This window comes from Pogoniulus pusillus, chromosome 25 (assembly GCF_015220805.1).
Source record: "Pogoniulus pusillus isolate bPogPus1 chromosome 25, bPogPus1.pri, whole genome shotgun sequence".
In the NCBI taxonomy this organism is placed as follows: domain Eukaryota; kingdom Metazoa; phylum Chordata; class Aves; order Piciformes; family Lybiidae; genus Pogoniulus; species Pogoniulus pusillus.
The window spans coordinates 570,304-584,444 of NC_087288.1; the positions used below are offsets into that span (position 1 = coordinate 570,304).

Sequence of the window (14,141 nt, forward strand, 5' to 3'; positions counted from 1 at the left end):
CTGCAGAGAGCAGTGAGGTCTCCTCTCAGCCTCCTCCTCTCCAGGCTAACCCACCCCAGCCCCCTCAGCCTGCCCTCGTCAGATCTGCTCTCCATGCCCCCCACTATCTTGGCTGCCCTCACCTCTCAGCTACCTCTCACCCCCCCAGCCCTGCCCCACACACGACTGCCACTCCTCACACTCACTCCTGCTGCAGCCACTTCCACTCCTCTGGCTTTTCACTAGTTCTTTCCTTTGGTTTCCAGTTACTCTTTGCCTTAAATACCAACTCCTAACTTTAAAATGTCCTTCTCTTCCTCATTCCTGACGATTCCACCTTCTGAGCCTACCTTCTGTGGCCTTTCCCAAGCATCCACTTCAGTTTTAGAGGAACAAATCTCCTTTTCTCCTCTTTTTCTTTCCTGCTGGCCCTTTACTATGTTCTCCCCTCCAGCCAGGGTGGTGATGGAGGAGCCAGCCCTGGAGATACTCACAGTCAGGCTTGCTGGAGCTCTGCTCTAGCTGGGGACATCCCTGCTTACTGCCAGGAGGGCTGGATTAGATGAGCTTTAAAGGTCCCTTTCAGCCCAGTGCCTTTGATGATCCTGTTCTGATGTCATCCTCTCTTCTGAAGTGACACAAGAAGCTATCACTAAGTCTTGCCTCTAATTACTGATGGGTCAGGATGAGAGGCAGAGGCCTCCAGCTGAGGAGGTTATTCCATCACACACACAGAGCAGGCTGGCAGCCCTCCAGTCCCAGCACCTGCCTGCCTCAGCTGGCACACCCCACTGGCTTCAGCCTCCAGAGGCAATGCTCCTGGCTGGGTAAGACTGAAGCACCAGTTACAAGGGCTTGTAGTGACAGGATGAGGGGAAGGGGCTGAAGCTGGAAGAGGGCAGCCTGAGCCTGGAAACAAGGAAGGAATTCTTGCACGTGAGGGTGGGGAGGCACTGGCACAGGCTGCCCAGGGAGGCTGCTATCTGAATGAAACGATGGGGCCGAGAAAGGGGGGGAACACAGCCAGCCCAGCCCTGCTCTGCCTCCCTGGGCAGCCTGCCTCCGAGCAGCCACACAGCCTAGGGCACAGCTACCTGCTCTGCAACCACGGCCCTGACCGGCGCCAAGCTCAACCTCTCACCCGGCCTTTATTCGCAGCCTGCACTGCTGCTGCTGGAGTTGCCTCTGCCTCATGCACAGGCAGCAGCACGGTCACAGAACGGCAGCAGCTGGAAGGCACTTCTGGGGACCACCCAGTCCCTCTTTCTGGGGTTCCCTCTTTCTGGGGGGCCTTGCCCTCTTGCTCTGGGAGCTTTCCCCCTCTTGCTCTGCACCTCGGTGTGGTATTTCCAGAGGGACAACTGCTGCTTCCAAGAGACAGACCTCTGAAACCATTCTGGTGTCCTTGGATACCCACGTTCCAGCTTCACACTGACCTCACCTCACAGAACCTTCTCCTGTGCATCTCCACTTCTCTTAGGCCATCAGAGCAGAGGGAGGAAGAGTCTTTGAAGCTTGGCTGCCATCCTGGCCCCGAGAGGTGTTTCCAGTAGGGCAGCTTTAGATTCGTTTTCTGACCCAGTGCCTGCTCTGGCAAGCATCTGATTTGCTCAGTAGATCAGCAGTAGAATCGATGTGCCTCTGGGAGTTGGTTTAATCAAGGCACTCCAATAAATCATCAGCTTAGTGACCCTCTGCATCATTTCCATCTTACTTTCTCTAGCACAGCTAGTAAGAGGGTGCTGAAATCAGGAACAGAGATGCATGATCATTCTGAATCATCCTGTGAGAGCTTCTGGTCCTCTTCTTCTGAACTTTGTATTTGAGAATCTCAGAGTTGTTTTGGTTGGAAAAGACCTCTAAGACAGAGTCCAACTCAGCCCCACTGTGGCCATCAACCACATCCACAAGTGCCATGGCCACAGGTTTATGCAACACCCCCAGGGATGGTGGCTCCACCACTGCCCTAAGTAACCCATTCCAGAGCCTGACCACTCTCACAGTCTCACAGAATCAATGAGTTAGTGGTGGAGTCTTCCTTGTCCCACTGCCAAGAGGAGACAGATACTGCTGGATGGGATCCAGCTGTGAAAAGCCTCTCTCACCTACATGGTTTTGTCACAGAATCACAGTGTCACCATCCAGTCCAAGAGCAACCCAACCCCGCCCTGGCCACTGAGCCACTGCCCCAGGTGCCATGGCCACACCTGTGTGGCACAAACGAAAGAACTCAAGGGGTCACCAAAGGACACATGGTGGCCCCGAGGTCATGAGAGATCTCCAAAGGGGCTGATATCACTCTAGTACTGGAGTACTTTAGAACCTCCTCTATGGACATAGGCTGCAGAGTTGGGGCTGAGCAGCCTGGAGAAGAGAAGGCTCCAGGGAGAGCTCAGAGCTGCATTTCAGTATCTGCAGGGGAGCTGCAGGCAGGCTGGGAAGGGACTGTTCAGAAGGGCTGGGAGTGCCAAGATGAGCAACAGTGGCTTTGAGCTGGGAGAGGGGAGACTGAGGAGGAAACTCCTGACAGTGAGGGTGGGGACAGTGTGCAACTGGCACAGGTTGCCCAGGCAGACTGTGGATGCCTCCTCCCTGGAGGTGTTCAAGGCCAGGCTGGATGAGGCCTTGAGCAGCCTGGGCTGGTGGGAGCTGTCCCTGCCCATGGCCAGGGTTGGCACTGGATGATCTCGAAGGTCCCTTCCAACCCAGCCCATCTCATTCTGTGATTCTGTGACCAGTTAAAGCTGATTTTACCAAACTTATGGAAGAGCAAACCCAAAGGAACTGCAACAATCCCCTGTAGTATTTCACAAAGCAAAAGGTTGCAGCCCACCACTGAAGCGCAGAGAGCAGCCCTGAAGGCCCAAGATGGTCCTCACCTGTGAAGCCCTTCTCGCACTCACAGAGGAAGGTGTTGGGGGTAACGTTGGTGCAGTTACCGTTGAGACATGCCAGGGGCTGGCACTGTCCAACCACTTCTGTGCAATTCTGACCTAGTTAAAAAGAGACAACAGCAACATTCAGCAAGAAAAGCCACTTCCTCCCCTGAAATAATGCCCTTAGCTGCAAGAGGAGACACTGAACAGAGAGGGGGATGGACGAGAGGTGAGGTCCACTGGCATGTCCCACCAACACTAAGGCAGATGGCACCACACTGGGTGACAGTGTTGGTCTGCTGGAGGGTGGGAAGGGTCAGCAGAGGGACGTGGCCAGGCTGGATCCATGGCTGAGGTCACTCGTGTGAAGTTTAACAAAGCCAAGTGCAGGCTGCTGCACGTGGTTGGTAAAGCCCTTCCAGCTCTGACTCTGCCAGGCTGGGGCTAAGCCATGGCCCTCAGCACCACAGCTCTGCCTCTGGGAAACACCTCCAGGGGTGGGCATTCAGCACCTCCCTGGGCAGCCTGTGCCAGGCTGGCAGAACCCTTTCAGGGAAGAAGCTTCTTCTGATGTCCAAAATAAACCTCTGGTGGTGCAATCTCAGGCCATTTCCACTCATCCTATCCCTTGTTACTATGCAGAGAGCCCAAGCCCAGCTCCCTGCAGCCTCCTCTCAGGAGCTGCAGACAACAATGAGCTCTGCCCTCAGCCTCCTCCTCTCCAGGCTGCACCCCCCCAGCTCCCTCAGGCTGTCCTCACAGCAGAGGTGTTGCAGCCCTTGGGCCACCTTTGTGGCCTCCTCTGGGCTCCCTCCAGCAGCTGTGTCCCTCTCAGGCTGGGGCCAGCAGAGCAGTTCTGCAGCAGGCTCTGGGCCTGTGCAGCAGGACTGCCCAGACAGACCCTGCTGGGCTTTTGGTCATCTGTGCTAACAGGAGAGGAGCTCTGAAGGGCAAAACTGCCTAGAATCAGCTCTTGTTTGCTCTCCTCATTAAATGTTTGACTTTGTCAATTAAAAACAAACTTTGGGTTGAAAACTGTACTTTAAAAGGGCTTCAGCTAGAAAAGAGATTCTGCAGCATGTTAAAGGCAATCCTCAGCTGTTCTTTCCCAGCAGTTTGCTTATCTAATGTTATCTCGAGGAGCTTGCTCCAAATGAATTATTTGGTGGAAGAGCCTGAACTGCTGAAACCAAATTCCTTGTGGAGGCTCAGAAGCTCCCTCCTGGTTTCATGCCTCAGTGGGAAGGAGAGCTGAGAAGAACTCAGTCTTTGCACCCCGATGCACCCTTCCAGCCCCTAAGGCTCTGTGGTTCTGTGAGCCACAGGCTGGAGAGCTGGGCAGGATGAGCCACAGGAGCTCGCCAAGGGCAACTACAGTCCTGCCCTTGCACCAGGACAGCTGAGCGGGGACCTGCCCTGCACAGGGAAGGACCTGAGCCTGATGGTTGCTAATGACTGCCCCAGAGGACAGCAACCTGCCCTGGGGGCCTAGGAGGGCAATGATGTACTCGGCTGTGGTGAGTGTGGCCTCCTCCCCCTCCACCTCATCACCCCCAGCCTGGATTGACAGTTGAGAATTGTCCCAAACCACGTCAAGGACCTTGCAGGAGCTTCATCTGGGCCCACTTCTCCAGCCTTTCCGTGTCCCCCTCCATGGCATCCTGTCCCTCTGCTCTGGGCCCTTCTCCAGCCTGTCCCCCTGCTATGAGCCCTTCTCCAGCCTGTCCCTGTCCCCTTATCCTGTCCCTCTGCTCTGGGCCCTTCTCCAGCCTGTCCCTGTCCCCTTATCCTGTCCCTCTGAGCACAGCCTTTGGCTCAGCATCACGCTGGTGGCATGCCCGGGGTGCAGGTGTGGCTGTGGCAGTGCACACTCAGCCGTGGCAGGGGTTGGAAGGGAGCCCTGCAGGCCATGCAGAACCCTCCCCCTGCCAGAGCAGGGGAACCCAGCATAACCCCTGAGGAGCCTGCCCAGGTCTGTGTGCTCTGAGTGCCTCCCCAGGAGACTCCAGACCTCTGCCGGCAGCCTGCCCAGAGCTCTGCCACCTTCAGTCCTGCTCTCCTCTCTGCAGGGAGGGTGTGCAGCCACCGGCACAGGCTGCCCAGGGAGGCGGTGGGTGCCCCTGCCTGGCGGCTGGATGGGGCTGGCACAGCCTGAGCTGGCGAGAGGTGACCGTGCCCGGGGCAGGGGCCTGGCGCTAGGAGACCTTTGCAGGCCCCCTCCAGCCCCCTGCCAAGGTGTGCCCTGGCGGCAGCTGTGCGGAGGGAGGAGCGCACCTGCGAAGCCCGGCGGGCAGCTGCACTGGTAGGCGCCGCCGGCGGCCCCGGGGCGCTGCGCGCAGGAGCCGCCGTTGCGGCAGGGCCTGGTGGAGCATCCGCGGAAGCGGTGGCAGAAGCTGCCCGAGTAGTGCGCGGCGCAGCGGCAGCGGAACTCCGTGTCCCAGAGGCGGCTGAGGCAGCGGCCGTGCCCGGAGCACAGCGGCTGGCCCGGGGCGCGCCGGCAGCGCTGCGCCCGCACCGTCACGTTCAGCCGCAGCCCGCGGGGGCACAGCGCGGGGCCGGCCCGCGGCAGCGCCGCCCAGTAGTGGCTGCCCGCCCGCAGCCGCCCGGCGCCCGCCCGCTGCGGGCCGTCCACCGGGCAGGCGGACCCCGGCGGCGGCGGCTCGGCCTGCGGGCAGCGCAGGAACTCCTCCTCGGAGACGCTGAGCAGGTGGATGCGGCGGGCGGCGGGCGCCGGCTCGCAGGAGAACAGGAGGCTGTCGCCCAGCTGCAGCTGCACGGGGCACAGCTGCGGCACGCTCGGCCCGGCCGCGGCCCCGCCGGCAGCGCTCCCGGCCGCGCTCCAGCACTCGCCGTACAAGTCTGAGCAGATGTTCCCCCTGGGTGTCCACCTGACGACCTCAGCCCTCGGTTCCGCTCTCCACTCCACAATGCTTTGCCTCTCGCAGGTGGCCTGGCCCTGGACAGCCCCAGGCTGCAGCAGCCACACCAGCAGCAGCGCCGCGGCGGCTGCGCTCCTCGCTGCTGCGCTCGGTGCTGCGCTCCTCGCCGCTGCGCTCGATGCTGCGCCCGGTGCTGCGCTCCTCGCTGCTGCGCTCGGTGCTGCGCCCGGTGCTGCGCTCCTCGCTGCTGCGCTCCTCGCCGCTGCGCCCGGTGCTGCGCTCCTCGCTGCTGCGCTCCTCGCCGCTGCGCTCGATGCTGCGCCCGGTGCTGCGCTCCTCGCTGCTGCGCTCCTCGCCGCTGCGATCGGTGCTGCGCTCCTCGCTGCTGCGCTCATCGCCGCTGCGCTCGGTGATGCGCTCATCGCCGCTGCGCTCATCGCCGCTGCGCTCGGTGCTGCGCCGGTGCTGCGTCTGCTGCGCCTTGCAGCGCTCTCACTGCTTCGCTGCTGGCGGCACCTTCGGAGCCCTTCTTCCTCAGGCGCAGCTCCTCTTCCCACGGCAGCCTAGGAAGGAGGTCAAACAGAGGACAGCCTTTGCGTTCATGTCAAACGTGGCTGAGGATCGGAGCCTCACTGAACAGCAGAAAGGACACCACAGAGCAAAGGGCTCTAAGTACACTGACGGCAGACTGCAGGAGGTCCAAGAAGGGCACCAGCAGCCTGGCCTGCAGCAGCACTGGTGTGGGCAGCAGCAGGGCAGGGATTGTGCCCCTGGGCTGGGCACAGCTGCAGTGCTGGGTTCAGTCCTGAGCCCTCGCTGCCAGAAGGACCCTGAGAGGCTGGAGCAGGTGCAGACGAGGGTACAGAGCTGGGGCAGGTCTGGAGAGCAGGGCTGGGGAGGAGCAGCTGAGGGAGCTGGGGGTGTGCAGTGTGGAGCAGAGGAGGCTGAGGGCAGAGCTCATTGCTCTCTGCAGCTCCTGAGGGGAGGCTGCAGGCAGCTGGGCTTGGGCTCTGCTGCCTGGTGACAAGTTACAAGATGAAAAGAAATGGCTCAAGTTGCCTCAGAGGAGGTGTTGGTTGCCAAAGTGGTCAGGGACTGGCAGAGGCTGCCCAGGGAGGTGGTGCAGTCCCCATCCCTAGAGGTGTTCCAGACAGGTGTGCCCATGGACTTGTGGCCAGGGTTTAGTGGCCATGGTGGGGTTGGGTTGCTGATTGACTGGATGCTCTTGGAGGGCTTCTTCAACCCAAACACTTCCCTGATTCTATGAGATGAGCACAGTTTTCATCTCAGTTCTGAAGAAGCTGTGGTGTGGATTGCAGAGGAGAAACTCCTGATGTTAAAATGATGCCAAGAGAGCCAAAAGGACTATGTCAGAAAGGAACTTGCAGTTGCTAAAGCCTCAGCTCAGATGGACACCCAGGGAGCCATCAAGACTACAGCAGATTTGAGCTGATGGTGTGAAAGAAGTCCACATGGATGGCAGAAATTAAAGCCTACCAGCATGGCCCTACAGGTGCTGGTCACAGACTGACCTCAAAGAGATACCTTCTGTTGGCAGCGCTGCCCTGGGCTCCTGGATGGAGGAGCAGGCTCTTGTCACCTGCCTGAGCTGCAGAGACACCTGATGAGAGGAGAGAAAGTTTTAGACAGCTCCGATGAGCTTCTGCTTGAATTGAATTGGCTGCAAAGATCTGGTGTGGACCTCCTGCTGCTTTTATTCAGGTGGTGATTTGCTGCAGCTCCCAGGCGAAGGAGTAACCCTCCTTGGCTCAGAGGGAAAAGGAACAATGCATCACAATTCATTTACATTGGTGTCTGAGCCTGGGCTGTTTCAGTCCTTACAATAACATTGCACCAGTGGTAGCTGTTGGGTGGGTAAAAGGCATCTGCTCTGCTCAGGTTCTCATCATCATCTCAGGAAATTAATTTCTCAGGCAGCTCTGAGAGGTTCTTGCTGCTCTCCTCATCGCTCATGAAGGAGCTGCATGTGCCAGAGTAGCTTTCAGCTCGGAGGGAAGGCAGCAGCCTGTAATTGTCAGAGCAGAGCAGGAGCTGCTTCAATGCTCCCTGCTGAGAACACTTCATTTTTCTCAGTAGGCTTTGGTGAAAGCAGAGATAAGAGGGGGAAAAAACAACCCAAAACAAAAACAAAAGAACCCCCAAACCAAACAAAAAAACCAACAAAACCAAATCAGGAGCAAAAGCAAACTGAGGCAGCAAGCAGAACCCTCAGAAAAAGCAGCCTGAGCCCCCAGCTCCCCTCAGGGTGCCTGACCAAGAGGAAAAGATGCATGCAAGTATCTCAAGAACCTCTGAACCCCAGACCTGAGCCCAAGCCACCCACAGCTCTTGAGAGGGGAACGGTGCCTCAGCCTCCCCAGCCAGACAGGGTACGAAATGTGTAAGCTGGAGCTGATCAGACAAGAAGAGAAGGAGGTTTTAGACAGCACTGGTAAGAGAACCCTGGAATCCTGCCAGCTCCTCCAGCCGGCCATTCTCTGAGTGCCAAGGCTGGAGCCATGGCCCTCAGCAGTGCAACTCTGCCCATGGGAAACTCCTAAGGGTTGTCTGAATGACCAAAGCTTGGAGAAGAGCAGCCTGAGAGGGCATCTGATCAATGCTGACCAACAGCTGAAGGGTGAAGGTCAAGAGGCTGGGGCTGGGCTCTTCTCAGTAGTGCTCAGTGATAGGACAAGGGGCACAAACTGGAACCCAGGAGGGTTCACTTCAACTTATAGAGAATCCTCTCAGCCAGTTCTGTTCTCATGCTCACACGTAGCTGAAACAGGAAATTACTCTAATCCCTTTGAGCAGCACAACTGCAACAAATTCAGTTCTTACACAGGGATACTGCAATGCTGGAGACAGAGAGAAGGAGAAGGAACCACCTGGGGTCCTGACCTGAGTTGTGATGCCCTCAGTACAACAAGAAAGAAACTGAGGTGCTGGAGCAGGGCAACCAAGCTGGGGAGGGGGCTGGAGAGCAGGGCTGGGGAGGAGCAGCTGAGGGAGCTGGGGGTGTGCAGTGTGGAGCAGAGGGGGCTGAGGGCAGAGCTCATTGCTCTCTGCAGCTCCTGAGAGGAGGCTGCAGGCAGCTGGGCTTGGGCTCTGCTGCCTGCTCTCAGGGGAGAGGAGGAGAGGAACTGGCCTGGAATGGTGCCAGGGCAGGGTCAGTTTGGAGAGGAGGAAAAATGTCTTTGGTGTCAGAGTGGTCAGGGAGTGGCAGAGGCTGCCCAGCGAGGTGGTGGAGTGCCCATGGCTGGAGGTGTTGCAGACAGGTGTGCCTGGGACCATGGTTTAGTGGCCATGGTGGGGCTGGGCTGCTGGCTGGGCTGGGTGGCCTCACAGGGCTTGCCCAGCCTTCAGGATTCTGTGCTGAGGAGAGCCAGGAGCAGTAAGAAGTTTCATTAAATGCTCAAATATTCCTGCTCATTTTTTGCAGGCTTTTTTCCCACTTCAGTGACTCTTTTGGTGTCTTTCCTGACTGCAGTTCCTCCTAGGGCAATCCTCTCCTTCAGCAGCTGCTCCACCTGCCAGACTGAGCACAGAGAAGGTCTCTGCTGAGGTGCAGAAGCATCTGGATTCCTTAGTAGGTGCTAAAGGGAATCTCAGGCAGTGCCTAATGAGTTTACAGTGAGTTCTGCTCCCTTGTGTCATCATTATTTAAATCAATTCCCTTAGCCAGTCAAAATCTTCATCAAAATGGGGATTATTAACGAGCTGGATTTCAAATAGTTCATCTGGTTAGCTGCTGGCCCTGGGAGCTGTTCTGGAAGGACTTCTGTCCTTTTTATCTAGGCACAAAAGCTCAAACATCAGCATTCACCCCTGAAGTGGAAAAACAAAAGAAGAAAGCCCCCTGCAAAGTCAAATCAATATCCTTGGAGGTAAAGGAAGAGGGAGGAAAGTGATCCAAATGTTCAGTGTCCCAATTTTGATTGTTTCTCATTCTGTTAAAGAAAATGACTACAATTTCCAGCCCTGTGTGACAGCACTTGGCAAGGGTTCTGACAAAGAAAGGCCCAGAATGTGTCAGTTTGAAAACAGCATCCTTAAGTCATAGAACCTTTCAGATCTTCAGGTGCAACCCCAAACCTAAGGCTGCCAATTCCACCCCTAAACCATGCCCTCAAGGACCACCACATCTACACATCTTTTAAAGGCTGGGAGGGATGAGGATGCAGCCTCCTCCTGGGCAGCCTCTGCCAGGCTCTGAGAATCCTTTCAGCCAAGGAGGTTCTTCCAACCTCCAACCTAAACCTCCCCAGGGGCAACCTGAGCCATTTCTTTCCATCTTATGACTTGTCACCAGGCAGCAGAGCTCAACCCAGCTCCCTGCAGCCTCCTCTCAGGAGCTGCAGAGAGCAATGAGCTCTGCCCTCAGCCTCCTCTGCTCCACACTGCACACCCCCAGCTCCCTCAGCTGCTCCTCCCCAGCCCTGCTCTCCAGAGCCTGCCCCAGCTCTGTGCCCTCCTCTGCACCTGCTCCAGCCCTTCAGGGTCCTTCTGGCAGAGAGGGCCCAGAACTGAGCCCAGCACTCAAGATGTAAATAAGAAGACCTGAAGGAAGGGAGAAGACAGAGCTGGCTGCTGCCTGACCTGTGCAGCCGTCCTCTGGGAGCTGGTACAGACCTTCCCAGCCCCGAACATGACACATCCTGGAGAGCTGCCAAGCAGGCAGAGCAAGAGCAGCTTTGAGACAGTACCCAGAGTGGCTGCACAGCTCAGTCCTGCTGCAGCAAAGCTGCCTCAGCCTCCACAGCTGCTGCTCCTCGGCAGTTTTGCACCAGGGAACACTCAGCCTAAGAAGCCCCTGCCAAAAGCAGCTCTGCTGCTAATGAGACATTGCCCCAGCCTAGGAGCTGGGCCTGAGCTGCTGGAGAGCTCTCTGCAGCTCAGCAGCCCAACATCATTTGGCTGCTAAGCTCCTGAGCTACTGCCCAGGGAGCTCCTTTGTGTTGCTGTGTTCTTGGTGGAGCAGCAGCTGCTCTGCTCTCAGGGAGGTTCTTATCTAGTCACTGGACTAGAAAATAAAGCAGGGCTTTGAAGAACTGGTCCAGAGAAGATGGCAGCATTTCCATGCAACTAGATCTAGCAGGCTTTGCCCCCCCGGGGAATCCAACATAGGTCTCTAAAGAGGAAGGTGATTCAAAGCCCTGAGATCAAAAATAGAATGAAATAAAGCAGAGGGTTTGCTCTGAGTACTTCACAGACCCATCTTTAAGGTCCCTCCCAGCCCAAGCCAGCCCTGCCTTGATGGCAAGTGTTGGAAGAGACTCCTGGAGATGGAGTCCAAGCCTCCTGTCAAAGCAGGCTCACCTGGAGAAGGTCACACAGGAACCAGAAGGGTTTTGAGTATTTCCACCTGGAATACTTCATCCAGTGCTGGAGCTCCTGGGACAAGAGGGCTGTGGAGATGCTGAAGAGTGTCCAGAGCAGGGCCAGGAGGATGCTCAGAGGCTGCAGCAGCTCTGCTGTGAGCACAGACTGAAAGAGTTGGGGCTGTGCAGGCTGGAGCAGAGGAGGCTCCCAGGTGACCTTCTTGTGGCCTTCCAGGATCTGCAGGGGGCTACAAAAAAGCTGTGGAGAGAGTTTTGAGGCTGTGAGGGAGTGGCAGGAGTGGGGGGAATGGAGCAAAGGTGGAGGTGGGGAGAGTGAGGCTGGAGGTGAGGAGGAAGTTGTTGAGCAGGAGAGTGGTGAGAGGCTGGAATGGGCTGCCCAGGGAGGTGGTTGAGGCCCCATGGCTGGAGGTGTTTGAGGCCAGGCTGGCTGAGGCTGTGTGCAGCCTGCTCTAGGGTAGGGTGTCCCTGGGCATGGCAGGGGGTTGGAACTGGCTGCTCCTTGTGGTCCCTTCCAACCCTGCCTGATTCCATGATTCTGTGATCTGCAGGGATGCAGCTCCCACACCCCCCGGGCAGCCTGCTCCAACCCCTGGCCACTGCAGCAGGACACAGTTCTGTGCTGATCTGCACCCCCCCAGCAGCCATCTCACCACAGACATCAGGTACCCAGGGGCTACTCTGTCTCACCTCATGATTCCCACCTGCATTTCCTGCTCCCTGACAATGTGATTTCCACTCCGTGCACACTGCTGCTCTCTGCAAAGCTCTGCATTTCTTTGCAGAGGTTTGTTCTGCTGCCAGCAAAGGTTTGCAGAGTTTGTTGTTTAATCTTCTGTTGCTGTTTGCCTTCTCGGTTTTTGTTCCTTGAAGCCTTTCTCTAAAGCCTCTAAGGACATGACCTCTGCTTCCCTTAAACCGGCAAAGAGCAAAGCAGCCCCGGCCGGGCAGGGGTGCGGGGTCAGTGCTCTCCAGTGCCCGCGGCAAGGAGGGGCTCAGGCCCCCGAGGGCTGCTCCCAGGCCGCAGACAGGGATTTGAGGGCTGGCTGGGGCAGTGCGTTCCGGTTGCTGTCGGCTGGAGCCGTGCTGAAGGCAGGCTCGGAAGAGCCAAGCGCGGGCAGCAGCAGCTGGGCTGCGCGGCGGAGCCGGCAGGGGACCAGTGCCGCGGGAGCGGGCAGAGGCTCCGATGCGCTCCGCCTCAAGGGCAAGGTGCCGAACACTACACTGATTCCTTGGCAGCGAGTCTGAAGGGGCTGTGCCTCGTTTGCACGGGGCGTTTCCGTCTGGAACGGGTTCATCTGCCTGTGTTTGGAGGAGTAACCTCTGAGCTGCCTGAGCACGCAGTGTGGAAACACAGCGGCACCGGCAACCAGGGAGGGCAAAGCAAACTGAAGGTCTTCTGCAAGCAGGACAGGTCCATCCTTGCTGCAGCCTGGAGCAGAGTGCCTGGAACCTGCTGCTGCTGCCCACACCAGTGCTGCTGCAGGCCAGGCTGATGGTGCCCTTCTTGCCCAGCTGGGCACAGCCTGGCTCATCTCCAGCTGCTGGCACCCAGCACCCCCAGGGCCTTCTCTGCTGGGCACTTTCCAGCCACTCTGCCCCCAGCCTGGAGCCTTCCTGGGCTTGCTGTGCCCCAAGAGCAGGACCTGCTCAGGCTTTGTTTCACTCAATGGAATGGCTCTGGAGTGTCCTCAGTAAGTTAGTTCCTGTCCTCAGAGGTGGTGTGAGAGGGTTTGGGGTTCTGGGCTGGTGCATTCACAACACTGCACTCGTGTCCTGAGCGCTGAGGTGTCTGTGTCTGCTGCGAGCTGGCTGGGTCCTGCTGCAGCCACACAGCGGCACGGGGAAAGCTTTCCTGCTGAAGCCATCAGCTGGGCCTAAGGACAGCCCAAACACCTCGGCCCAGTGGGGAAGCTGCCCTCACACAGCCCTACACTGTCACCAGCTCCCCAGCACCACTGGCAGGGCTTGCACTGGGTGCTCCCAGAAGTCCCTCCCGAGCTCAAATCCTGTCCTTCTGTAGCTGCAGCAAGCAGACATTCTGCTCTGCAGCCTGTGACACAAACCTGAATGCCAGCAAGGCTCTCAGGACAGGAGGGCACTGTTAACACCCCCGGGGCACCAGCAGACATTCCCATCTTCGGGGGAAATCAACAGACTGCAGGTCTGCTTCTGCCGTGGTTTCTTTCCCCCCACTCCTTAAAAAGGTTTCAGTCAAGCTGGAAATGGCAGTGAGGACCCAGAGTGAGGTTTTATCTGGCAGAAGAAAAAGGTTTGAATAAAATCTTTATCTCATTTATGAGCAGAGATAACCTCAGCGAGGCCACAGACCTCATTAGGAGTTTTCTGCTGGTGAATGGAATATTAAGAACTGAAATATGGAATAAATTTCACTGCTGGGTGGAACTGAAATATGAAATTTTCTGCACCTAAGTGAACAGTAATTTCTGCATTATGCTCCCTCTTCTGATAATAAACTTTCATATCTTCCATCAGAGTTATGGAGCTGCTTCGCTGGCAAAGCCCTTCCAGCTCCTGCAGCCCAACCAGCCTCTGCCTCTGCCAGGCTGGGGCTAAGCCACAGCACTGCAGCTCTGCCTCTGGGAAACCCCTCCAGGGCTGGGGATTCACCACCTCCCTGGGCAGCCTCTGCCAGGCTGGCAGAACCCTTTCAGGCAAGAAGCTTCTTCTGATGTCCAACCCAACTCTGCCTTGCTGCAACCTAAACCATGCCCTCAAGGACCACCACATCTACACATCTTTTAGAGGCTGTGAGGGATGAGGATGCAGCCTCCTCCTGGGCAGCCTCTGCTGGGCTCTGAGAATCCTTTCATCCAAAGAGGTTCTTCCAACCTCCAACCTAAACCTCCCCAGAGGCAACTTGACCCATTTCTTTTCATCTTATTACTTGTCACCAGGCAGCAGAGCTCTCAGGGAGCTGCACAGAGCAATGAGCTCTGCCCTCAGCCTCCTCTGCTCCACACTGCACACCCCCAGCTCCCTCAGCTGCTCCTCCCCAGCCCTGCTCTCCAGAGCCTGCCCCAGCTCTGTGCCCTCCTCTGCACCTG

At 57.4% G+C, this 14,141-nt stretch overlaps 1 protein-coding gene across 1 annotated transcript in view; it reads right to left on the reverse strand.

Moving 5' to 3' along the window:
• Nucleotides 1–7,237, reverse strand: part of EYS (eyes shut homolog) — a 91,707-nt gene extending 84,470 nt beyond the window's left edge. Inside the window, exons 1-4 of the mRNA XM_064164046.1 lie at nucleotides 7,232–7,237; nucleotides 5,840–6,208; nucleotides 5,130–5,805; nucleotides 2,859–2,972 (exon numbers count right to left, since the gene is read on the reverse strand). Coding sequence (XP_064020116.1) covers nucleotides 2,859–2,972; nucleotides 5,130–5,805; nucleotides 5,840–6,208; nucleotides 7,232–7,237 — 1,165 coding nt within the window. The remainder of the gene's footprint in view (nucleotides 1–2,858; nucleotides 2,973–5,129; nucleotides 5,806–5,839; nucleotides 6,209–7,231) is intronic.
• Between the last annotated feature and the right edge of the window lie 6,904 nt (nucleotides 7,238–14,141).